General features: G+C 34.2%; 1 protein-coding gene across 3 annotated transcripts in view; it reads left to right on the top strand.

Annotated features, from left to right (window-relative positions):
- The window catches only part of LOC121113603 (tubulin gamma-1 chain), a 101,442-nt gene extending 78,418 nt beyond the window's left edge, over positions 1–23,024 (top strand). For all 3 annotated transcript variants that reach the window (XM_040707428.2, XM_040707429.2, XM_040707430.1), the window contains 5 exons: positions 3,723–3,942; positions 4,057–4,431; positions 9,580–10,065; positions 21,449–21,673; positions 22,716–23,024. In XM_040707428.2, coding sequence (XP_040563362.1) covers positions 3,781–3,942; positions 4,057–4,431; positions 9,580–10,065; positions 21,449–21,673; positions 22,716–22,853 — 1,386 coding nt within the window. In that variant the 5' untranslated portion in view covers positions 3,723–3,780 and the 3' untranslated portion in view covers positions 22,854–23,024. The remainder of the gene's footprint in view (positions 1–3,722; positions 3,943–4,056; positions 4,432–9,579; positions 10,066–21,448; positions 21,674–22,715) is intronic.
- The last annotated feature ends 4,239 nt before the right edge of the window (positions 23,025–27,263 follow it).

A 27,263-nucleotide genomic window follows, 5' to 3' on the forward strand; every position in this document is an offset into this window, starting at 1 on the left:
AAACTAGTGGTAGGTTACACTCGACTAACATGCAAATTTTGCTTTAATAAAATAGATAAAAGTATCTGGCATTACCTGGAGTAATTAGACGTAGGCTAAATGACACATTTTGCTTGAAAAATATAGAAAAAAGTACCCGGTTATGTCCAAAGTAATTAGGCGTCTGCTAAAAGACAAATTTTGCTTTAATAATATAGAAGAAATTCTATACATAACCACTCAATTTATATATGTTCTCTCCTCAAGACTGAAAGAGGAAGAACAAGAGTTTCAGAGAGAAAAAAATAACATGATGTCATGAGGCAGGGAGTATTTAAGTCCCAAGTGGGATCAATGACTGTATCTTACCTACACAAGCTCGTTGCTAAACCTAATACCATTTTACATTTAGGGCTGCGATATTTCATAAATACTTTGCTATTTATTAGATCTAAAAAATGATATACATAAGGGATCACTATATGCAATGCATCCTCTATAAAAAGCTCAATGCTACATGCAAAACGCCTATTGGACTGAATTAATATGACTACATTTCTATTTATTAGATCAAAAATGCCTTATTTGCATTGACACATTCATACACTTTGATTTATTAATATTGATGTTGTATGTAACTGGACGATTCAAGTTGGGATGTTTTACTTAATTAGCCATTCATGTGGGAGTGTAACATAGTTGACATGATCAATGGATATGAGTTTTTTTCATCCTTCAGCTTAATTTTGTATATAAAGGGAGTGGGGGTCAAATTGTCGCCAAAATATTTTTCTACAAAAAACAACACAAAATATACATTTTCTAACTTTTTTATTGAAAATCAAAACTATGACGAGCATATAGGTATAAAGTAGCCATTCATTCGATATAATCACCGTTGGCATCAATAACAGCCTCAATACGGCCTCTGAACCGGCCGCAGGCTCTTCTGACCATCTCATTGTCCATGTTGCCAAATACCTCCTTGATGGAGTCCATCAGGCTGGCCTTGGTGCTATAGGAATGTCTGTTGGTATGTCTCTCGACATAGCCCCAGACAAAATAGTCCAAAGGATTAAGGTCGCGAGAGTTAAGAGGCCACAAATCCTTGGTTACGACGTCATAACAGTTCTCGATTAACCTCGGTTAGCTCCTGCACCTTAAATCCTCAGATCCACAGTCCCTTATTGTTTTCTCATGGCAGCCCAGATCCCTCGCCATGGTCTTCATGGACCTGGTAGGGTCATCCTCAACCATCTTCTTCGCCTTGTCGACAAAGTCGGTGTCCCTGACCTTCCTGTCGGCGCCCTCCTCCTTGGGTGCCCTCTTTATGGTGTCATCAACATCCCAGGTGTCCTCTAGCTTCTTACAGATACGCTGAACAGTCCGTAAATTTACTCCTAAGGTTGAAACAATCGTTAAATTGGAGATTTAACCTCCATTATTAACCAATGCCATGACTACGGTGGACCTCGAAAGCTCTTCGTTCCACTTATAGCTCTTTATCTCCTCATATGATGACAGAATGATGCTATCTGAACTACGTGTCGTCAGCTGACGATAATAGCTTTCCTATTTGGTAACCGGTTTTTTATTTGATAATGTCGTCTTCAAGTTATCAAGGTTTAAAGTAGGCGACAACTTGATCCCCGCTCCCTGTATTAGAGTTTCCATTAGAGGGATATGGAAGATTTAAAATCCTAACTTAATCTAGAGCATGTAGTAAGAAGTTTTTTTTGTTTGTTTGTTTAAAGTGTGAGATTTGGTGTTTGAGAACATATTTGTTCTATCATATCGCATAGACAATCAGTATATATATATATAAAAGCAAAAAGATACAATTGTTAAAATAGTGTGCACAATTTTCTCTCCCTGTGCAATAAAGAACTAGGTTTGGCTTAAGTTTATTACGTCTATATCCCCTGGAATAAGGATGTCAAGATTGTGAGCAAAGCCTACAAGCCAAGGTGTGACAATATTTAGGCACAATCTTTGCTGTTGACCTAAAACTATCCAATAGATCAAACCCTGGAATCATATAATTGTACTAAATTCAAGGGCAAAGCCATCAATTTGAACTTAAAGATGAATTCTTCAAAACCCTAGATCCTTACAAAAGTATTTAGTCATTTCTTGAAAAAATCTATAGGGTTTTTATGTATGTCTGAAATCCCTTACTATGTACATGATATTTTTTTTATCCGTCTTGCAAAGGAGTCATTATAGGGATCTATCATGCAAGGATTTAATAAGTTAATCATTACCCCTCCATTGTTTTACGAAGGCATTACTACGTCTCTTGTTGTGTGAGTAGATGAAGGACAAAATGGCCAATAATGGACCATTCAGGTCTTAGCCTTAAAACAAAACCATTAATAAATAAGGAAGAAATACAAGAATCTCGGTCATTAAAAGATAATCATCTTAATGTGGAACTATATTTCAGACTTTTGTACGTGATTTTTTGAGAAGACTCTTTGGGGATCCACTTCTTACATTTTATATGGTTATATAAGTAAGTACATTGCACTTTAATGTGAAGAAGCTCAAGGGCCTCTTAACTGAAGTAAATTTCCTCATTTAACAAAGTAACATATAAAATACAATGTTTTCTTGTTTCACCCCTCCCGTCCCACGCAGATGGTTACTAAATGTCAAGTACAATGTGGATTAGAGTGTCCTGTTTTCGTGTCAATACTTTCCCCAACACACATTTTTCTGCAGGAAATAATCAGGAAGCTAACTTTTTGCCATGGTACATACCATTTTAATTTGAAACTAGAATGGGCACTTGGTAGAGCACAATCCTTGGCCTATGAATTTTTCTGACATATGAAGCATCTTAATTAAGTCTACATTACAACAACAATCAGGACTTTGTATTTCAATATGTTCCAAAGTTATGATCTATTATTTATTTGTAACGTTTTGTGCTTTCTGGACCTTTGATTTATCAAAATTTAATGGCATCTTACTGTGACCATATATAATTTTCGTACTTAGTTAGATCAAAATCCATCTGTAACTTTTTTTTGGTAATCCTGGTGACATTTCACACGTAATTACTCAATACTTAGATATTGTCTCGTCTCAAGAATGAATAAATAATGAAAACAGCTTGAGATTGTATTTATATATGATTATGACTTGAACAGCCACAGAGTACTTAAGTCTCTAGAGCGCTCCGTGGTTGTGCTTTACATGTGCGCGCTCATTACTAAACCTCATCTTATGTTACATTCATTATAACTTTGTTGATCTGATCTTAAACCAAATACCCAAGAGATATATAAATTAATTTTTTTTGACACATATCATCATATTTGGAACGGGAGAGCAAGAGGCTTAAAATCGTCAATGACGACCCGAAAATCCCATCTGTTTTCAAATTAAAATAGCCTGTACCACGCCAAAAATGGTCTGAGAGGCATCAAACTTTGTTCAAGTCAGGGTTTTTGTATTGTTTTCTGGAGAAATGGCCTTCATGTAAGGGAAAACAAATATTGGCCCAAAAATGGGACAGTCTACTGTACACACTATGTCCATACATCTGTAGTGGATCAATATTGTTTTGATGGGAATCCTCAGAGACTTTCTATGTTGTAGTATTCCTAATTTTTCTTTCTTTCTCGCCACCATTCGAACCCCTACATAATTATATATTGATTCATGTTGCCAAGAGTAATTGAGAACCTGCTTTGTCATGGAGTGATTTATGATTATAATTCTTCTTTATTTTTCAGATATTAGTAAGTGTGAAAGTATTTCGATTCCGATTGCTTCTTCCATTATCTCATCAAAATGCCTTGTGAAATGATTATGCTCCAACTGGGGCAATGCGGGAATCAAATTGGATTCGAATTTTGGAAGAAACTATGTAAGGAGCACGGTATTTCTCCTGAGGGTATGTTAGAGGAACATGCAAATGAGGGCCTTGATCGAAAGGATGTTTTCTTCTATCAGGTATTATTTTAATCCATACTTTTTTAAATTTCACCTTCATTTAGGGCCTATTTAAGCGTTAGTAGGGCCTACAATCAGCCTTCTCTTCATTGCTCATAATTTTCACTTTTTTAGGCGGATGACGAACACTACATTCCCCGCTCCGTTCTCCTGGATCTGGAGCCTCGTGTCATTAACAACATTATGAACACAGAGTATCGAAAATTGTACAATCAGGAAAATATATTTTTGGCCAAGGATGGTGGAGGAGCTGGTAATAACTGGGGCTCAGGCTTCTCTCAAGGAAAGAAACATCATGAAGAGATATTTGACATCATTGATCGAGAGGCGGAAGGCTCTGACTCCCTTGAAGGATTTGTCATCACACATTCCATTGCAGGAGGAACTGGATCAGGGATGGGCTCCTATTTGCTTCAAAACCTGGCTGACCGATTTCCTAAGAAACTAGTTCAAACCTATTCTGTTTTCCCTAATCAAGATAGTAATCAGGTAAAGAGAAATAAAGTCAATTTATGTATGTTGTATTTAAATAAGACAAATGAATAGGTGGATATTAGTGTTGCGTTAGAGTCTGAAAAAAGTAGACCGGTCTGAGACTGTTATAATTATAAGTGTACCGAAAATATTCGGTCCTTTAAAGAAGGACCGGTTGGACTTTTTTATTCTTTGTCTGGATCGGTCTCATTTAATATTCGTTATAACCGATTCTATGGATGATTAGTTGATTATATCACTTGTGCTTCAAAATTATCATCATCATCACATTAAGGTTATATGAAGTTAAATCTGTTGCATAAGTCATATTCGCATAAATCAACAGTGTCAAGGACCAAGTTTCGCCACTAATAGATAGCTACTGTTGTTGATATTCGATCCGAAACCGAATTTTTTTGGGGTTTGAAGTAATTCTAGACTGATAAAAAAAAATAAACCAAAAATCCATAGTTACTCTCAAAAAAATTAACTTTTTTGCCACAAAATCTCACAAATCAAGAGCTGTTTACAAAAATGATTTTTTTTTTCTAAAAAAAAATTCAACTATTAAATTTTTCGGAGAAAAATTTCAAAAATCCATAGCTTGCTCAAAAAAAAAAAAAAAAAAAAAAAAAAAAATCCAGAGTTGTTTAAACAGTAATTAAATTTTGTTGATAAAAATTTCAAATATTAAATTTTCCCCTGGCGTAAGACCGCTCTAGGATTTTCAGACCGAACTCCAACTCTAATATCTACCACTACACCTGGTTGAAGTTTTTTAACTTTTTTTTTGTTGTTGTAAAGGTAGGAATGATTAATTTTATAGATCTTTTTTTCTTTCAAATAAAAAGAGTAGGTATTTTTATGTGATTATATTGTATTTTTGTAAAAAATTTAGGGTAGACTGAGGACAGTTTAAACATCATTTGTTTTGTGTTCAAATATTCCAATACAATTATACAGATTATACCATACAATAGTTTTCCTACAAATTGAAATTTGAATGCAACTCGTCAACAGTCCCCGTAGTCAGGGACGGTTGTAAATGTTGAAAAAAGTATTGAATGTGAGTTAGAAATAAATTAATTTTTTGAGCAATAAAGAACCTTTAAAGGCGTTGAATCATATTAAATTTCAATGAATTATAGCAAATTAAAATAAAATAACGATTTATATTATATATATAGTCACGACACGACTATTTGCAACTAGTGTCGTGTTTTACATTAGTTAGGACTCAAGACTGCAGTCATGTTAAGGTCATTCTCGGTTCAGTACTGCATTTCAGTTCTAAAACTTATAAATTTTGGTTCTTGAAGAAGTCAATAAACTTTATTCCTTCTTTTTTGACTATGAGTTCTAGTACTGATAGTCCGAAGGACTGATAGTCTTAAAGACTGATCCTAAGACTAGACTAAGTAAGGAACGACACACACTTGTTACAACTGTTCTCCGCAAGGGTGTTTGTAGGTGGTGGTATGGAGGGGGGGGGGGCTTCAGCCCCCTCCCAACTAAAGAATTTTTTCTTTTTGCTAATTTTTTTTGGGGTGAGAATGAAATTTTTTAAAAAAAACAGGGATTTTTTTTTTAATAATTTTTTTCTTAAAAAAGGTAATTTAGGCTAATTATCCAGCAGAGAAAAAAAATAATATTTGATATTTCTCGGATTTTTGAATTTTTTTCCCCCAATAAATTATAATATTTGAAATTTAATTTTTCTAATTTTTTGTGAACAGCTGTGGATTTTTGAAATTAAAAAAGAATATATATATTTGAAATTTAATTTAAAAATTCATACATATTTAATCTATGAATTTTTGTTCTAAAAAAAATATTTTTTTGTGAACAGCTCTGGATTTTTGAATTTTCTTCCATAAAGTTTGAATATTTCAAATTTAATATTTGGAAATTTTTTCCAAAAAAGTTCCAAAAAAGAATAATAAATATAAATTACCCTGCTTTGTCTCCCCTACATAATAGTAGTAATCAATGAGAGTCAGCTGTTCAAATGGTCTTAATGGGTATAGATATCCATGTATATACTTATCTGCATATTGACCTCACTTGACTTCAAGGAGTGTATATGATATGTATGGTGATGATTTTAATTGAGAATAACGTATAACGTAACAAGCTGAAGAAACATCTAATTTCTGAGAACGTGGGTGGACGGAAATGATTATATGGATTACTTCTCAGGTAGAAATCTTGATTTAGAACGAAAGACGACGGATTGATTAAGATTGTATCACTTTCATATTTATGTGTGTTGCTTAATTAGGGAGTGAGTCAAAAGGGAGCCAGATATATAAACTAGGTGTTCTTCTACTTTTTTAAAAATTTCGATAACGGTTCGTTGTGGAAAAGTCTTTATAGAGTAAAAAAATAATGCCCTATACAAAATTTCATTCTTCTACGACAGGGGTAATCTACATATTTTAGGTGTTAGACAAAATGAGATGAAGGGATCATCTCGTGGGCTACACTAATGATCCATTGGCTTTGATTTTAAATGAACAATGAATACCTAATATAAACATCGTACAAGTAATTGACGTTTGAATTTTTTTATTTAGACATATTATTACTCTAATTAATTTAATTAGATCTGAATTCAGATCTATTTTTTTATTTTTAAGTTCATATCTAGACTGGCTGTAGAAATTAAATTATCGGATTTACGTGCTCATGAGTCATTTCAGGAAAAACAGTTTCACATCCTAAATAAATATAAATACTGGGCCAACTGTTACTATTTCCCCATTTTAACACACAAAGTATTGAAGTCCACGGAAGTATACTGGGAGAAATAGGATCAATGAGTCTACAGGCTCTTTTGAGGTAGTCAAAGATATTTTTCACACGCTCCGCATGGACTTTTCTCTGCTGTTCTGTCAACAGAAGCCAGGGAATCCACCGTAGATACTGTCACTCTGCCTCTTTTAGAGCCTTGGGCACCGCTGATAGGGACTTTTTCATCTTCATGACTTTGTCAGCAATTTAGGAAATCAACTTTTTCCTTGAAGGCTGACTTCAGGCGGTTGACGGATACGGAGGGTATCTTTACTGCTTCTGGAGAGTGTCTGAGGTCCTTCCCGACCTTCAATTGCATGGTGATATTGTAAATCGTCTTCTTCGAGCCCCTGGTCTGCTCCCAGATGACCTTCTTGGACAATCCCGTGTGAAAGGACGCTACAATATAAATCCTCTTCTAATACTGTGTGCTCATGGTGGGGACTAGGAATATTTTTTTTCGTTGATATCGACAGCTATGTTCTACAACATTGCTATGGGAAAAATGTAAAAATAAAAAAAAACTCTTAACCTCTCATAATTTGCATAGTAGAGATGAGTTAATAACAACGGTTGGCCGGTATCGAATCAAACCTGTATAAAAACGATATATGTCGTTGGATCAATTTTACAAGTGAAACCTTTAGCTTGGAGGAAATATTGGTTGATTTAAAGGCGTGCGGTGAAAAAATGAGGACATTATCTAGCACCAATAAAAACAATTGGAACTAGGTACTTTCGCCTTAAACTATTTTGCCTCCAGACATCTTACCTGAAACCATTTTGGCTTAAAATATAAATAACTAATTGTATAATTATACCCCAAAATTTTAATACATACATCCTAAAAAATCTATAGAGTTCAACCCCATGACAAAATAGTTAATAAAATTTAAAATAAACAAACAAGATAGCGATTCGAACGGAAGAAGTGTTAATCACTACTCCGTTATAAATTATCGTTGGAAATGTTGGAAAAGATTCATGGATTGACAAACAAGCCTTATACGAGGAGAGAACATTATTTAATCATTATTACAACAGAAAACAGCTATTGAACGCGTTTTATTGTAATAACCACAACATATGTTGATATAAAATTCAAATGGAACATAATCTCAACTAAAAATAAACAATAATGATGTATAAACATAATTTACTTATATATAAAGACAAAATATCCTTGAGGCAAAATAGATCTAAGGCAAAATAGTTTCAGACGGAAGTTCCGGTTACCCAATTGATTCATCCCCTCTCGAAATTATTGGGTCTATCCATAAAAACACAATTTAGTCTATTTATATAAAAATAAATTGCATTTATTTTTATTTTAATGTTGTTATTAAATAATTTTGGGAGACTGGGCTTGTCGCATGTCTAGAATCCCTGTTCCATTAGGTCAGTTTTAGGTCGCACATCTCCATCAAAGTTTAAAAGAAGGCAAACGTTCTTTATTCAGTAAATAAATATTAAAATATGGCAATATTCTTTATTTTACATAATGAAATTTAAATAAACATTGTTTCAACTTATAAAAAGGTTTAATAAAGTTTTTTTAAAAGTCAACCCATGGATCAAAAACAACAAAAAAAAAAGCGAGGATAACATTAGAAAATTTTAAACAAATATTTTGATCTCTCCTTTTTGAAAATGTAAAAAGAGATGCGCGCTATACGCGGATCATCAAAATTTATTTATTTCATTTCTCCTTTTCTTGGCTCCATGGGGTGGCTTTAGGAAAAAACTTGATGAATACTTTTGAATAGTTAGATCAAAATGATTGGATGTAAAATAATTGACTAAATTATAATTTTTTTTTAAAGCTTTGATTGTAATAGAATAATGAATTTTGCACTTGTTAATTTCTGTGAACATTTCAACAGCTTTTCCCACGTAACCTTAATTGAAATTCGAAAAAAGAGAGAAAAACAAACCTTCCTAACATAATATATGTACATATTACGTATGTTATCAAACAGTTTACACCTGTAGGCTACAATGTCTCTAATGTAGACCGTTTTGTTGTTATTTGACCTTGGGAACATGTTTTGATCGTTCCTCAAATTATGTTCATAGAAGGAACTTTCTTTATTCAATTCTTTTATTTTATTTTCTTGGATGTAGAACATTTAGATCATTATCCGGAATACATGAGTTTATCCATCTATTTATGCATAGGCGACTGCAGGATTTTCATAAATTTCTCCTCTTGGGGAGGGGGAGGGCTGTAGCCCCCTTGCGGACGCCCCTGCTATGGATGTTTGACTATAATGCTCTGTCATTAAACCCTTCATCTATACACCATAATTGAACAATGATTTTATTCTTTGTAAATATAATTTTATTAATATTAATATTTTTATTTTATAGGATTCCACGGGATCGATCGGCGTGTCTGACGTCGTTGTACAACCCTACAACAGTCTCCTAACTCTCAAACGCCTCACACGCTCTGCTGATTGTGTTGTAGTCCTAGACAACACGGCTTTGAATCGTATTGCCGTGGATCGTCTCCGCATTGAGAATCCCTCTTTCTCACAAATCAACGAGCTTGTCTCCACCATCATGTCCGTCTCCACTACAACGCTTCGCTATCCTTCCTACATGAACAATGATCTCATTGGACTAATTGCACCCCTCATACCTACACCTAAACTTCACTTCCTCATGACGGGCTATACACCACTCTCTACGGAGGCAGAGCATGCAGCTGTTCGTAAAACCACGGTGCTGGATGTGATGCGTCGACTTCTTCAACCCAAGAACATGATGGTGTCTACCTATGCGGATAAACAAGTTGCTCATTGCTACATCTCCATTTTGAACATTATTCAGGGAGAAGTGGATCCCACTCAGGTAAAAAGGATTTTCTCTACCAAAATAATCAACCATTTATTGCATATTATATTTATTTTTTGACTCGTTCAATCCATTTTCTACTGTGCATTTTTGGAAAGAGTTTTGGGTATTTTATTTGCAGAACTGGCCCTCTGCTATCCAGATTTAATCCAATCTGGTTAAGGATGACCAGGAATTAGATTTCGATTTTTTTTGTGGGGTATTTTTAGAGAATACATTTTAATTGAACTTTTTTAGAAAGAAATATACAAGGCCCATTGGAAAGGGGCCAACTGCCACCTCAGTTGCCTTATGTGTGCCCTGTTTAGTTATAGAATTACGTGGCTAATTCATTTTTTTTTTTTTAGAAAATAACAATCTTCTAATTTGAATAAAAACTTTCCATCAATTTTCAATTTGAATTAAAGCTTTCAATCAAATAAAGGAAATCTAAATAGCTGAATATGAATTTCGCTCCAGGTAACTATCTTATTTTATAAGATTTGTTTACTGTTTTCAATTTTCAAATCAATATCACTGAGGCATTATATGTACACATTGCCTTTGTTTATAATTTTTTCATGCATACAGGGTCAACGCGATATTTTTGACACATTTCAAAAACTTTACAAAACAATGCTTAACATCTTTAATCATTATTTATTAAATCAAGGAACTCAAAACCTATTTCAGAGTTGTTACTACCGGCTTCAAATTCTACTCAAAGTAGGCACCCCTTGTGGCGATGACCTTCTCCAGGCTGAACCAGTAGCAGGCACTCTCAACCGGGTCCCTAGGTAACTTGTTGAAAATCACGTGCTGCAACTAATTTTGCTCGAATATATGTGACCTTGAAAATCTAGTAAAGCTCTACATATACAATGTATGCCCTTGTATTCAATGTAGCTCTGTATAGAATGGTCTAATACAACATGTTTAATGTTTATTTAGTATTTGATTTTGCTCATAAACAATTGAACTGCTCATTATGTTTTGAAAAGTCATGAGGCTCACAATCTCCATTTCTTTTGTGGGCACAATAATCATAATCATGATTATTATGCTTTTACCCCTAAAGCAAATGATAATTATTTTTAAGAATAATAATGCTCTTATGAATGAAGGAGCTAACTAACGAAGTCGTTTTCACTTTGTCATTTAAAAAGATATACACTGAGACTCTCTCAATGAAGTTGTTAGTTAGCATTCTACTAGAAAACATTCTTCATCGTCTTGAGGCTTTGTATGCTAGTCAGGATTTCAATAACGATAATCATAATAATTGAGTTAGCTTAATTGAGGGGTAATGAAGGGACAATCATAATGATCCTGTTGAATCATAAGTGAGTCTATTATGTAGATAAATTAAAGTAGGCGGATTTTTATGAGTGTTATCGCTAAAATTAACTCTATTTTATGTTTTTCAATCATTAATAGTCATGGATCAGTCCTACGACTGATGGCCTAATCCAAGGATGTACAACCTTTTAATATAATGGCCTGCTTTGTCAATTGAAATATTTTAATGAGGCAGAGAACCTATTGAATTAAATTTCATGAAAATACCTTCCTAAGACAAAACTATTAAACAACGCATATTCATATCAAATTTTTGCCAGACATTAAAAAAAGATCTAATCTAATTTTTCAAGGCCAAACTGCTTAAAAAAAAGTGGTCAATTTGGCAACCCTGTTCATGGGGTTTTGCAGGATTATATATTCGTGTTTTTTTTTAATTGATTTAAAAAAAAAAGTCCTTTGTTAATTTTTTTTCCAAGAGCAAGAATATTTCAAAATTCTTTTATTTCGGAATTAATTCAAAATGTTTGTACGTTTATGCGCGTTCTATGCGTTATTGTTTCAATTTGTATAAAAATACTACTTGAAGTGAGAATGAGTTGTGAGCCGCACTTAAACATTAATGGGGCTGCATTGAGTCCTGTGGCCTGCAGGCTGGACATCCCTGGCCTAACCAGTCTTTTCTTCCTTTTCAGTCTTTTTTTAAATTTATTGATCCTATCTTTTTTACCATTCAACGGTCCTAAAGAGCGATACTTTGGACTTTCAGTTCTAGCTATCTTTATGGCTATTTTTCCATCATTTGCCAGGATTGAATAATATAAAACCAATGAAAATAATAAATGATAGGTAGAACCTATAATGATAAGTTCTAGCCACACACTTCCTACTTTAAACTTGAGCTATATTGTCTCTTGAAAAAGGTTATGTTGAATACCTCAAAGGACACAGTTAGTAACTACCTCATTTTAGCTCTTGTAGTTACCATAAAAGATCGATAAGGACCTGCCCTAGCACTGACAAATTTAATTAGAACTGGACAGAAAGGACTTGAGTTTTTTTTTGTTTTTTTTAGACTGGTTCAACACTAAATTCATTATGCAATCCTTCCATGATCATATTCTTGGTCCTCAAGCCTCAAGAGAGTTGCCATGTCGTTGTTGACATAAGGAGTAGAAAAATGTACCATCTATTAGAGCAGCTGTTGTTGAGTCTCGAATCCTAAACTATTGCTATTCCACTGCTTTTTCATCAGTACGAGTACATATCATGAGTGCCCCCCAAATAAGCTAAAAATCCTGGGTGATCTGTCAAAAAGCAGGAAATAATCAAATACTGTTTGTCTCGAAGTGGGAAGTTTCAAAATTTCTTCATTTACTTTAGTATCCAGAAATGGTGCTGTTTTTTATACACCTTGGATACAAGACAAAACTGGATATAGTCCTCTTTTTATCTGAGAAATAGCAGTTTTATGTATACGGATTTATATACTGTATATAAAAGTTGATAGAAAATCAGTGCAAAGAGTGAGATCGTAAAAATTGGTCTAGGGTCCGAGACCATTTTCTATGTTCAAATATGTAAAAGAATCAATCACTGAAGAAAAAAGACAACACAATTGATCTCAAACCCAGCCACAACACTAACTTCCTTCCACCCTATTCGTTATTGACAAGCAAAATGAATAAATCCATGCATAGCATAGGTACACCCTAGCGCAGTAGACAACCCTCCTCCCAGCAAAGGAATATATATATATGTATATAGGTATACATAAATAACCATCATTCAACCATATCAAAATACTCATTAGTGCCTTGTTGATACTCTAATATTATTAGTTATGGGACGTTTTTACTGAGTGCGCAAGCTATTTATGCTGTACTTTGGCGTACTTTCTTGGTCAAACGTGGCCACTTAGGCAGCTATTTTTGCTATATAGCTTCTTCAAACCTGCACCAGTTGAATAAATGGAATCAATTGACGAATTCGTGGTCTCAAATTTTTGGAGAAGGCACGGAGCCCGCTTAGAAATCTGTCCCGGGAGCGATAACATAACAACAGGGGGTCGACCTTCCGGCCCATGGATGGCCCTGTCGTCTTGCAGACAAAGTTTACAACCGACATCAGGGTGGTTAGCTCTCTTCATGCCTCCACATGTATTCTCTCAAGGACTCATGCTCAACACTGATGCCTACCTAGACTTGCTAGAGAAACCCTAAATCAACAAGGAAGGCCTTACATGCGGCAGTAGGACTAGGTGCCCTGCCAAACCTCGAAAGAGAGTCTTAAATGGCTCCAAGACATTTTAAATTTCGACGACTCCTTTGTGGCGGAACTTTAGCCTCCAAACACGGCGGATTTGAATCCGACGAATTTTTTCTTGTGGGCACAATCGAACTACAAACCAACCGAACTCCTTGCAATACCAAAGACGAACTTAAAAGTCGAATCAAGAAATAATTTCAGGATTTGCCAAAGACCAAGTGGTAAAGGCCTACTCTCGCTTTTGAGCTCGTATAGAGACTGTAATTGAGGCAAGAGATGATTGTATTAAATAAAATAAATCACAATCCATCAACTTTTCAGAATTTAGTTTTATTTTTATTATTTGAGAACCGGTTGGAGAGAAAATAGCGTTTAAAAAATTCATTTTCGCTGAACGGATTGCTTGTGCACCCTGTACATTGGAGTATATGAACATAATACGTCGTTTTAATGTAGGGAGAGGTGAATATTATTTAGTGGGTATGTACCTATACCATCAAGGAGTAGAAGAAGAAAAAGAAGGAGGAAGAAAGAGCCTTAACCCAAACAGGAAACAAGTTTTCCCCATTTGTAGGTCCTTGTATTCATTTCTACAACATATAATAATATTTAATTCACAACCAGTTTGTGTATTTTGTTTTGAAGCCATAAATATATTGAGCTTACAATTGCGTTCTCACATTAAAATCATTTCATTGAGTACCTAGTCATTTATATCAAATGATGAATATATATTGAGAGTTCTACACGTTGCAATTTTGTTGTCATTTGTATCTTCATAATATAACCAAATTAAAGAAGTTGCAACGCAAAAATGAGGTGAAGAATTTAGAGTACTGGTTCTCAAACTCTAATACGCATAAATGAAGATATAAATATAATGAAAATGGAGGTTGACAAAGTGCAGTTCTTTACCCACATTCACCACGTCATCATCCCTGACACTGAGAGACTCCGCCAGTTATAATCCGGTGTCGTTGGCCACCACTTGCCTAGGCTGAAAGGCTTCTCATCACTGAACAAAACGACGACATCGGCTGGCTTTTTCTTAAGCTTTTTGAGAAGAATCTTCGACCTTGCTAGGCGTTTTTTCTTGTCTACAGGCTTGAAGGCTTGAGGAGGGGTTCTCTTGTAGACCTTAAGGCCAAGATCTTTCTTAACTAGCCGGTCCATGGTCCTTCTGCTGATGTTGAACTCCCTGGAGAGGCCGCTGACGGTTACCTTGCCTCTATTGTCCTCGACAGACTTTTTCACGGCAGCAAACATTTCGTCCGACCTTCGAGCCATTGACTTAGATCTTGTGGTCCCCTCAGGAGTCCCTTTGACTACCACGCTGTGAGTTTTTCCCCGCACGGGAAGTTCCAAAATTGCGACTCGACGTCTCTCATATTATCAGCTGTTGTTTCACTGTTGCTATTTAGATTTTGCTGGAGTTTTCTTTATACCTAGTCAATACCCTTGCCTCGAAGTATAAACCGATTTCAACGCAATAAAATCACGAATATGCGCATGGTATAAAATTTAAAGGAGTGTTCAGTTTTAGTCGTGCACACCTGTATTCTACTGGGTTGTCCATCCAAATCTGAGCACATACTAATTCAATAATTAATTAAGTCTGATTGATAGAAATTTATTCATATTTCACTATATTTAAGCATTCACAATTAATTACAAATCAAAACAAACCTGAGCTCTCTTACTTATATAAAAGTCGAGAAAAGGACACTTGAACGTGATCCACAAATTTCCATTCACGCTCTCCAAGCAGTTAGGCGTCTCCAAGACCAATGTTTACGGCGCCAGCAAGTCCGAAACGTTTGAGAGGAAGAAGAGCTTTCTCAAAAAGGCCCAACTGGATCTGTAGGAGCGAAAGAAAACAGTCCAGCCCAATGCCCTCAAATCCATGAGGGTCAAATGCAAAAAATATTTTGATTTGAAACCAAAATGCCCAGAAAGCTATCAAAAAGTGGGTGGAATGAGCATTGTAAGGGCAGAGACGCCCTTTTTCACACCAACATTGAAAGAAACTAAAGAATCTTTTAAATAAGTCTTTTGAACTCTTTTCTGACCCTGCTACAGCCCTGATCCCAACTCCCCTTGAGTACATCCTTTAGATAATTGTTGAGGGGGTGACCTGCAGTGTACATCATCCAAACAGCGAGACCCTCAAAGTCACTGTCAGCCAGTTCTGGGACGTCGTCACAGAGGACCACATCCGCAGCGGGTACCAGGGCTTTGACCACCGCCTGGAAGCCATCATTGCAGCTGAGGGTGGCTACATTAATGATTTAAAAACGCTCGACACACATCTATTTATATTATTAGTTTTGTAGAAAATTATACTGTTAATTGATGAATAATATTTTGTAGAAGTGTAAAATTCAAAGTGTTTAATGGACCCCTTGGTATATTATTAAAGTGAAGTTTTAATGTTTGTCGAAGTCTAATAACTCCGGGAATTGCCGGTTTCATTATGAAAGAATAGAGTTTCCAAGCTAGATTATGTGGAGTAAATATATGAAATATGACAATTTGCCTCTCACCCCCACAAATTGTAATTCGTACATTTCAATATGTCTTACATATCTAATTATGACACCAGGTACTCAATTACGAATAATTTACCTACTGATGCTATCATTTAATTACACATTTATTGTGTCGTCATGTACTTAGGAATGGACCCTTGGATAATTAATTATCTAATGTGTCGTAGAATATATATATATCAATTAGTATTAGTCATAAACTACAAAATTAGCGTATCGATGATCTAATGGATATTCAATCATTGCATGATATACACAATTATCCTTAAATTCTTCTTCATATTACATACAATGATCCATCTTATTTTTTTATTGCAACTTCTTCAATCTACAGAATATAGGTAGGTATATAGGTACTTTGAGTGTGCAAATTGTATGTTTCAAGTCTATTATCTCAAAGTTACCACTCTCCTTATATATATATATATATGATAAAGAGTCATTCTAAATATAATCCCTCCTTAAAATAAGGCAATTTTTCACCCCACCACCTCAGAATTTGAAGAAGTTTTAATGTAGATTTTTTCATGCAAATTCCTTTCTTTCTTTGCAATCAGATGATTGATTCCCGAGATATGTTTTCTATACTTCTTTTTGCAATTGATGCAAAAAACTGTGATGTGCATCAAATTTATAATAGTCATTTCTTCTGAACATGAGTCTCAATTTCTATTTATAAAGTCTTTTACAAAAGTAAATATATGTATTAAAAAAAAGTTATATTCTAGACTTATTTTATTATTAGTTCTTTATAGGATCATGACCTTAAACTTTGACTGTGTTTGTGGAGTTTTTTTTTTTTTTTTTTTGCTCTGACTTGTCATCTACAATATATGTAAATATTAGTGTTGAAACTCGATCCACGACCGAATTGACATATTAATAATGTAATTTTGTACTAAAATATGAGTACAGGGTCGTTCAGTTAAATCCGGCCACCTTTAACTGCATTCTCATTAATAAGGCTAAGGAGAGTTTTGAAATTCTACCTACAAATTCTAATAATACAATTAAATCATTCATTGTGCAAGCCAATCATTTGCTCAGTCCGTGGCCTAAAGGATTTGTAGGGATTGACCACGACCTGCGGGGAAGCTTTGTCCCAGGACTTGATGATGGAGGCCTTCAAAGAGTCGATGTTGCTATGTGAATTGGCAAAGGCTTTCCTCTCTAACTCCTCCTAAACGAAGAAATCCATGGGATTCCTATCGTGGGACTTAGAGTGCCAGGAGCTCACAGTGCTTGTCTGCACCCACCCTCTCTTTTGAATCAAAGAAGATAGAGGGTAAGACTTGCGGGATATTAGCTCTCTCCTAGGCCAATGGATGTTGTCGACAGTCCACATTGTTTCTCATCCGAATAAAATATGATTCAATTACCTTGGGACTTCAAATCGTTCAGCAATTTTCTTCTGTGGGCAGCCCGGATGGCCCTCATTTTGTCTGTCAGGATTTGTCTTTTGTAGTGGTGGTACGACTTCATCCTCACGTCAGTATATATGGCCCTGGAGACTGTTACACAGCTTACTTGGCGCTTTTTGGCAAGAAGGTTAATTGGAGTCCATAGAGATGCCTTCACGGACCGTTTCAGCCCTATGATATAGTGACTGGGAGTGCGTTTTTATCACTTCAGGACTTGTGGGCTTTTCTCTAATATACCCCCTCCTTCTTCCAGTAGACGTCGTAGATTGCTCTCATTGAATATTCGAGCATCTTCTTGATGCACGACGATGGTGTTCCTCGTAAATAATTATTTTAAATCAAATTTGGCGGAACTAACTTGAAGTTAACGCTCAACCTCTACCTTTAAAATTGAAATCACCTAGTTAATAGCTTTCTTTATTGTTCAGGATGTAGTTAAAGATTGTCCGGATATACTTGAAAGACTCTATATGATGTGGTACACTTTAAAGCTCAAATGTCCACAGTTATGTGCCTCGTAAATACATATTGACTGTGTAATTTTTATAGATGAAAATGAAAATGATAGTATCAATGAATTGTTGGGCATTAGAATGTTTTAAAAAAATAATGTATTTTAAGACGAAGAAATTGTCATTTCTACAATTGACTTATACAAACGATAGCTATAACAGAACATCTATATATAGAAAGAGAACAATTAAATAGCCTATTGATTGTGAATTGTTAATATGTGTCTTTAGATAGAACTCTATTTAAGACAATAGACTTATAAACCATATTTCATACAATGGTTTATTTCTATTCAGTTATAGATACAAAAAAAAAGTATTCCAAAGGAAGCATTTTTGTGTAAATATATACTTCAAAGACGTCTCTTTGAATATAGATACATATGAATGTATTAGTAAATAAATATTCGTATTTATAAATACATACATAATCACCAAAAAATATATTTTTAAATGTATGTAGTACTTACATACATAAGAAAGGGTGAATTACATGTATGTATGTCATATATTTAGTCTCAAGCACTGCGTGTCTTTTGCAGATGTCAGCCGTATGTTTGCGATTCTTCCTTTTATTCTTATTTTAACATTAATTGGGTCTTCTAACGAAGGCTAATGGAACGTTTTTTACATGTACACGTATTTTCAGATTCTAGAGTTGTAATATTTCAACCTGAACAGGGGTTTTTATTTTCCAAAGCTCTTGATACGGTGTTGGATTTGTGTTTACTTCCTTTTTTCAGACCTACTCGCAGCGGATCAAATAAAAAGTCATAAAAGCTAAGCTGCTCTCCTTTAAAACATTCTTTAAATCCTCAGGATTATCAACAGTGATGTAAATCGTGTGAGTTTTTTTTTTTTGAATTGGTAGTCTGGAGAATGAATTTTTCTTTCCTTAGCAGTTGTTACTAGTATTTAACTCCTGAGTAATGAACTTCCGTTCCTAAATAGATCCAATTATAGTCTAACCCTGATTGAACATCTGGATGTACTCATAAAATACGGAGAGTAACCTTGTTGATTTGTTGTGGAGTTGTAATTGTGAGTCCTTAGTTGGACTCAGAGTAGATTGGAGGATCCAAACAGAAGTTATGCTTGTCACAGCTGAATGTAGATACTCTCCTTCAAACCATTTTTCAAATTCTCAGGCTTACCATGTTGATTTTCGTTTTTTTTTTTTTTGAGTAGGGGCCAAATTTTCTTTGGCCAGAAAGACAAGTTGTTTGCCAACCTCTTCTGGGCTTTTTGGACACGTGTGCAGGTGTACCATCCTGCCAGAACACCAAGTTAATGTCTGGGTAGTTGTTTTGGTCCCGTGGTAATATGGTCATCGCCGTTGGTTTCTTGCCAAGGTCCAAAAGTGCACCCACAGAAATTCGTTGGTCACGCTCAGAATGCATTTTCTCGGCTTCTAAGACATTTAGGAAGATTTAGGTGTTTTTTTTAAAAGTATTTGACAGAAATAATTATGCTGCACCCATTACTGACAAGATAATGACGAGTGTCTGAGTTCACGAATGACGAAGCTTAATGCTGATGATTTGTAGGGAAATTATAAGTGTAGGTCCCTATTGGACTCGGAGTGGAACTGAGGATGGAAAAATGAGTCATGCCTCCCTACTACCTTGCTATATACGTAGTGATATTTAAGCTTATTATCTTCATCTCACAGCTCCTTGCAACTGATTTAATGTTAACATAATGACAGCTCAACTGATCTCCTCCCTAACATTAATCAAATGATCAGTCACCATGTCATATTTTAATATGTTTTTTTATAGCATACCGATAGAGCATATTTTCTACAACTCTAGCTCTAGACAATCATTTGCCACAGACTCCACTTGATGATGCAAAATAATGTAGATTTTCATAAATTAATGTCATTTCTAAGAAAAAAGATCATTTGAAAAAACAGCAACATATATATTATATTTTGTCAAAAGACGATGTTTGTAATTATTTTCTTTAGAAAAAAAATAAAAAAAAAGATTATAAATTAAATTCAAATGGAATAAAAGGGGTTTGCACAATTATCTTTACCTTGAGTTCCGCCCTCAATCAAACCCGCACTGATTATAATTGATGTGTGCTTCATATTATATTTTTAATATGAATCAGTTATTAAATATTTAGTTGTTTTGTTTTTGAGGTTATTATTTTGTTGACAGGGGTTTTGGTTTTGTCATCCCCTGGAGGGTATTTAAATAAATATATATATTTGCAAAATGGCAAGTATATCATTTATTGTATACTACTGGCATTTGATGTACATATGAAAGTATGAGCCTTTTTGGCTCAAAATTGCAACTTTTTAAACGCATTCTAACCATTTTAATTTTAAAGCTAGGGATATTTTACACGTCGTTTATTATATCAGGCAACTTTTCCTCCGACAAGCAACAGAAGAAAAGGACAGACATCATCTAGTAGTTAGCCAAATTAGTCAATTACACCAACTGACATTTATATCTTATATAATCTCAGACCTTCACTGTCTTTTATTCATTGGGCATTCTTAAAATGAATTACAGTTTGTTATTTAAATTTATAAAGTATTTGATTTGATTCTGTTTGTATAATATTGCTTAGTAATATTTTATTTAAAGAGTAGCTATACATTTGTATTTGAGTATGATACCCAAAATTTGTTCATAGAAATAATCAAATGCCCAATTTATATATTTTATAAACGAGGAGGGGTCACAAGAAGTTGTATACCTGTCCTTTTGGAAACAGAGAATGACTTATTATTATAGGTTTATTTATCAAAAAGAATAAATTATGAAAATGCCCTGAGGATTCAAGTGAGTTGAGTGAATCGGCAGCTGACGGTGGGTATTATTGGTTTAGTGACGTGATTAGTAAGACTGATTGATCATCATACCCGCCAACCGTGTGGAAATAAATAAATTTTACTGTATGTGCGTTCGCACTGCGGGCGCGTTGTGCTAAATACATGTGTTTGGATCTGTAAACTATAAATAGTACGAATTGATGTAAGGAGTTTCGCACTCCTTTTTTAATTTATTCTCCCTCTCCTTCTCTTTTGTAAGTGTCGTGTGTATCTGAACTATAATATGTATGTACGCCCAGTTTGCAAAAAGTAATTCTTGGCGTGTTCTTCACTCCTGTTGAAAATATATTTGTCTACTTTTCATACTCCCCTCTACACCACTTGCAAAAAACTCTCTTCTCCTCTTTTTTGCAATATATAGTATTACATTTATTCTGTAGCCCCCTGACGTATTTTTAGCAAAGCAAAGAGCTCTCTCCTTGTTAGGACTACCTGTTTATGTTTTTGCATACTAAAAGAAGTTTTTTTAAGCTCTACATTTTTCATCCATTATAGGTGCACAAGTCTCTTCAACGTATACGTGAACGAAAGCTCGCATCCTTTATTCCATGGGGCCCTGCAAGTATACAAGTGGCTCTCTCTCGAAAGTCTCCCTATGTCTCTACGACACATCGTGTGTCGGGTCTCATGTTGGCCAATCATACTTCCATTTCCACACTCTTCCAAAGGGCTCTTCGGGACTATGATAAACTGAGGAAGCGGGAGGCGTTTATTGATCAGGTATTTATATATTATTATACCATTGGGATGTATCGGTCCTAAGTTTTAAGAACTTGTTCGACTCGGGTGGAATATTTGTCTCGGAAAAATAAATTAACGTTGCTAAATGACGTCATCAATTTTGAAAAGAGTAGTAATACTTAATATTTATCCTTTAGTATATAGATACTTCAAGTTTGAGGTAACTAATTCAATATGAGGTATTTTACTTTAGACGATTTCTTCTGGAGGGTACATGATTTTTTTTTGGGGGGGGGAGGGGCTTGGTTTTTTGGTATTTTTTTGAAAACGATAGCTATTCACAAAAAATTTAATATTTTGGAAAAAAATTTGACAATTTAACTTTTTAAAATATTGAATTTTTTGGAAGAATAATTTAAAAAATCAATAGCTATTCACAAAAAATGAAATATTTTTTTCAATACGAAAAATTAAATTTTTTCAAAAAAAAAATGTAAATTCAAATTTATATATTATATTTTTTAGAAAAAAATTTCAAAAATCGTAGTAATTCACCAAAAATTAAATTTTTTAGAAAAAAAGTTGAAACTGTAATCAAAATTTAATTTTAGATGTTAAATTTTCAGGAAAAAAATTTAAAAATCCATATCTATTCACAAAAATTAAAATTTTTATGAGAAAAATTTGAAAAATTAAATTATTCCGAAAAAAAATTCAGAAATTAAATTTTAAATATTAATTTTTTTTTGAAAAAAATTTCAAATATTTCATTTTTTAATAAAAATTTAAAAGATAAATTTTTTTCGAAAGAAATTCAGAATTAAAATTATATCTATTAAATTTTTTGGAAAAAAAAATCAAAAATCCATAGTTTTTCACTAAGAATTAAACTTTCGATCCGCTGCATTGTTTGCCACAATGGATTTTTTTTTCTCTAAAAATTAAGCAAAAATTCCTTAGTTTGGGGGGCTACAGACCCTCCAGCCCACTCCTTGCGGACACTCTTGATTGAGGATCGATACTATAAAACGAACATAACAAATATGCTTATATATGTATACATGATTATATTGTTTGACAGTTTCGTAAAGAGGAAATGTTTCGTGATAGCTTGGATGAAATGGATGACTCGCGTGAGGTGGTGCAAACCCTTGTTGATGAATATATTGCCGCTACCAAGCCGGACTATTTAAATTGGGGACTTAAGCAACAGAAATAAACAGGCTCTTTGAAAAGGAAATAAATGATAACTTAAACTAAAATGTAACTTAATTCAGGTTATTTTTGATATTCATCAAAAAAATACCTCATAATAATAAAAATATTTAATTTAATATTAATAGAAAATTATATTTTTGTGATCTTTTTTAATAATAAATAAATAACAATACCCTTGTCTTAATATTATTTTTGTTCATAAACAATAAATGGAAAAAGTATTTGAATGCTATACCAAGTGCGGCAGAAAAATCTATACACTTTGTTTTTGCTACATAAATCAAGGTTCTTGTGAATCCCGTAAAATTGTTCCAATCAAATACTAAAAAAAAAACTAAATCTTTCTGTGTTAGAAGCCGAGAAAATGCCATCTGAACGTGACCAACACATTTCCGTTATCAAACTTTTGGATGATGGTAAGAAACCAACGGAGATTAAAAAGCAGTTGGGGATCTACAGGGCATCGTCTATCCGGTTATGAAGTCGCAGACGGTGGACAGGAAGATTGGGTCCGGTAGTCAAATGAAATTAAATCTGAAAGAAGTCCAGGAGGGTGCCCAGGCCGATCCTTTGAAGTCGATGTAAGAGCACGCCAAGGACATTGGCTTTTTGGATCGAACCGTTCGTAGGTCCAACAAAGAGGCGAAGGGTAAAAAGCTTTATGAGGGTGGAGAGTCCCCTCATAATAACGTTGAATGCCTCTGTTGAATGACCTAAAGAAGACCAATCAGATTGTGATCTTCATTGATAAGAAGAACGGTGGACGCCGTGAGAAACCGCCAAAATAATGGGTATTTGTCCTTTCGGGACGTTGATGAGTCTCTCAGGACTACCACAAAGCACCCTACATCTATCATATTCCTGGGGTTGGTAGCCTCAGATGACAAGGACATTCCCCTCATCTGGTTACCAGTCGCTTACAAGCTCACAGGGGGGTTACTACGTGCAGACCTTGGAGGAGAGTTTGATACCATGGATCCAGACCAACTACCCGGACATGAATGGGGTGTTCCAGCAGGATGGTGCGCCTGCACACATGTTCAAAAATGTCAAGAAGTGGTTGTATGACAACTTGCCCTGCTGGCTAAAGAAAATGTGGCCACGAAACCAGGCAGTACCAGAAGGCCTGCGTAACCCGTCACCCATATATAAAGAACCTCATAGACGCCTTCAACCAGCAATGGGATGCCATGTCTGAGGACTACATTCGCAATGGGGGCAAGGCCTTCTTTGGCTGCCTGGAACCCATCATTGCTGCCAAGGGGGCTACATCGATGATTAGGTTAGACAAGAAAGCATATTAGTTAATTTTTTTATTGACATACCCTATTACAACTGGTTGCTGAAATACAGATTGAAAGTGTAAATATTTTTTCACCGCACCCAGTATTAAAGACTCTCTATAAATCGTAGGTACGTTATTTTGACTACTCGACTATTTCTCCACCCCTTTTAAATTAAATATGAAATCTACCACCCTTTCCAAAAAAAAAAAAAATCAAATTTATCATGAATCACTAAAGAGGCAACCACACCTTCATGGAGTGCTTTGTCCATTGAAACTATTAAGTATTTGTGCCTTATGGCATTCATTTGAACTTTTTATAATGAACCATGTACATAGTACATATTCTATAACTTTTAACCAAAAAAAACTAACAAGTCAGGTGCGTTCGCAAGATTATATCTTTGGGGAGGTCTGGGTTTTTGAAATTAAAAAAAAAAAGAATCCAAAATTTACTTGTTTTGGAAAAAATGTCAATAATTAAATTTCAAATATAGACAGAAAATTAAACTTTTTTGAATAAAAAATGAAATATTAGATTTTTTGGACAAAAATTTCAAAAATCCACAACTATTCACAAAAAAATAAATTTTGGGGAAAAATATTCTAAAAAAATAATTTCCAAATATTAATTATTTTGGAAAAAAATTTCAATAATTGATTTGCAAATAAGAAATTTAAAAAAAAATCAAAAATCAATAGTTTTTCTCAAAAAATGAAATTTTTGTCAAAAAAATGAAAAGTCCATATCTTTTCACCAAAAAAAATAAATTTTTTGGAGAAAAATTCAAAAAAATTCTTATATATTTACAGAAAATTTAATTGAAAAATGTTATATCTATATATATATTTTTTTCAAATATTACATTTTCTAGTAAAAAGTCAAAATTCCTTATTTTTTTTTTTGGGGGGTGAAGGAGCATCTCCAGCCCGCCCCATGCAGACCCCCTACAAGTCTTTTTAATTATACAGTCTATTACAAAAAATGTCTGATCTGATAATCTACGCTTTTAATACTGATAATTATTTATTTCATTTGGATATCACAATTTTTAAGCAAAGTTTATTTACTATGTTCTTCGCCAGCCTGTATCAAGGCCTCGACTCTGAGTCCATGCCTCAATGATAGCAATCTCAAGATACTTTATTCACTCTTTATTAATGCCAGCCATTGCATATCCATAATTATTCGTGAATAAAACTTGCCCTTGAAACCGGAGAGGGCTTTTCTACGTAATTGTAACCTGGACAGGATTTTTTTATTTTTTCAAATTTATTTGTGATATTCATTCAGTTAAAAAAGTTATTATTACACAACTACATAAAAAAATGAGATCGGTAGAGAGCCACACTAAAAACAAGAGCTCCAAAGTTAAACCATAATACAATTCTTTACATTCATCAAATAATCTATTTAAAAAAACATGAATAAAATGTTTTGCAATATTTACCTACCCGTTTCTCATCGTATAAAACAAAATGGTTGGTTTTTTTTTTTGCTAAAATACCATTGAAAAATCATCCTTATCAAGTTTACATCCGAAGGTATTCTTCTGCCAAATTTTAACTTTCATATATGCATAATATAATATGAAACAATCCCAGACAAAAGTGGTCTATGGTTTATAATATTCTGCATAAAAGGTAGTCCCCTCACTTGTGTCTATAAAATTTGGCTCACACTTCAAGAGTTCTAGTAAATTCTCTATACATAAACCATTTATCTGCAGACATTAACAAAAAAAAATTCTTATGAGATTCCTCAATTAATGTTTCTTTGAATTATCCGCCGCTTTAGATAGTCCTTAAAAGGATCCAAAGTTGGAGTTTGTGAGTACTTTCTAAATAAGGACACCGGCATAATTAAAATCCTCATTCTGAAACAAACAATTGGAGAAGGTACACTATTGCCCACCACAATAATAGATCAATAATGACCAAGGGTAATTTGATTAATAAGTGTCGGAGACGTTATAGTATAAACAGTATGGTCCAAACCTTTAGTTTTCACATACACATTAGGTACCAGTGATGAAGATAGCATTTTCCTTGCTTTTGTGCCCACCCCTTCCTTGTGGCTCAAAGACGGTACACCCAGCCGTACGGCTTTGAAGGCACAGACCTTCTGCAATTAACACTTTGCTTATTCCTGAGACAAGACCTTCTAGCTCTTTTCCTTTCCTGATCTCAATCCCCTCGACTTTAGTGTGTGGAGAGTTTTAGAGAGCAAGGTTGGGAAGACATCACGTATAAATGTGCAGGAGCTCAAGGCTAGCATCCAGAAGCAATGGGGCAACATGACTGCCGATTATATCGTGGCAACCTGCGCCAATTTCCAACTTCGTGTGGAGGCGGCCATAATGTGTAATTTTTGCCAAGATTGATTGCTAAAAGTTTTTCCAATAACATTTTTCAGTATATTTTTCTAATAAAACATTATTAAGGTTTGGGTTTTGCTTCTTGATCGTGGAAAAATTTCCCTGTCGCACTCTGTATATATATAATTCTGCAGACACCTCAGAGCAAACATATACAGATATTATATTGTCTTTTTCCTCAGAATTTGTTCTCACTTGCGAAAACAAAGCTTTATTGTTCGTAAATAAAGAATATAAAACAGATTTACCCATTTTTAAAATTATTTGTCTTACTAAATCGGAAAAATATTTATTACACATTTGCACTCTGCATAAATCTAAAGGATTATCCTCTTGTTAGAATGGAGTAGTAAGTTTCATTCTCTACGAACTACTCACATACATCAATACTAATCCCACGGATTATTATTATATCATACAACTATTTTAATTGTTTCAACTGTTTTGTTACTGCATCATACCCATTATTAAAAATATGATATTGAATTATTATATAACTGTATTTGGGAGCCCTACAAGTTTTTTGATTTGAAAGAGGAAAAAGGATCCTGATAGGAGTTGAGTTTTGTTTTTAAAAGAGACCCCTTTAGGGGAATTTGTCTACATTATTATATATTTAATTAATGGTGAACGATATCTAATTGAAAACCTTATAGAATTTTTATTCAGATATTACGTAAAGTTGAATAAGATATGAGCGTTGTTTGTTTACATGACTCAGGATATTACGCCATCTTGCCGACTCTTA

This window comes from Lepeophtheirus salmonis, chromosome 2 (assembly GCF_016086655.4).
Source record: "Lepeophtheirus salmonis chromosome 2, UVic_Lsal_1.4, whole genome shotgun sequence".
In the NCBI taxonomy this organism is placed as follows: Eukaryota; Metazoa; Arthropoda; class Copepoda; order Siphonostomatoida; family Caligidae; genus Lepeophtheirus; species Lepeophtheirus salmonis.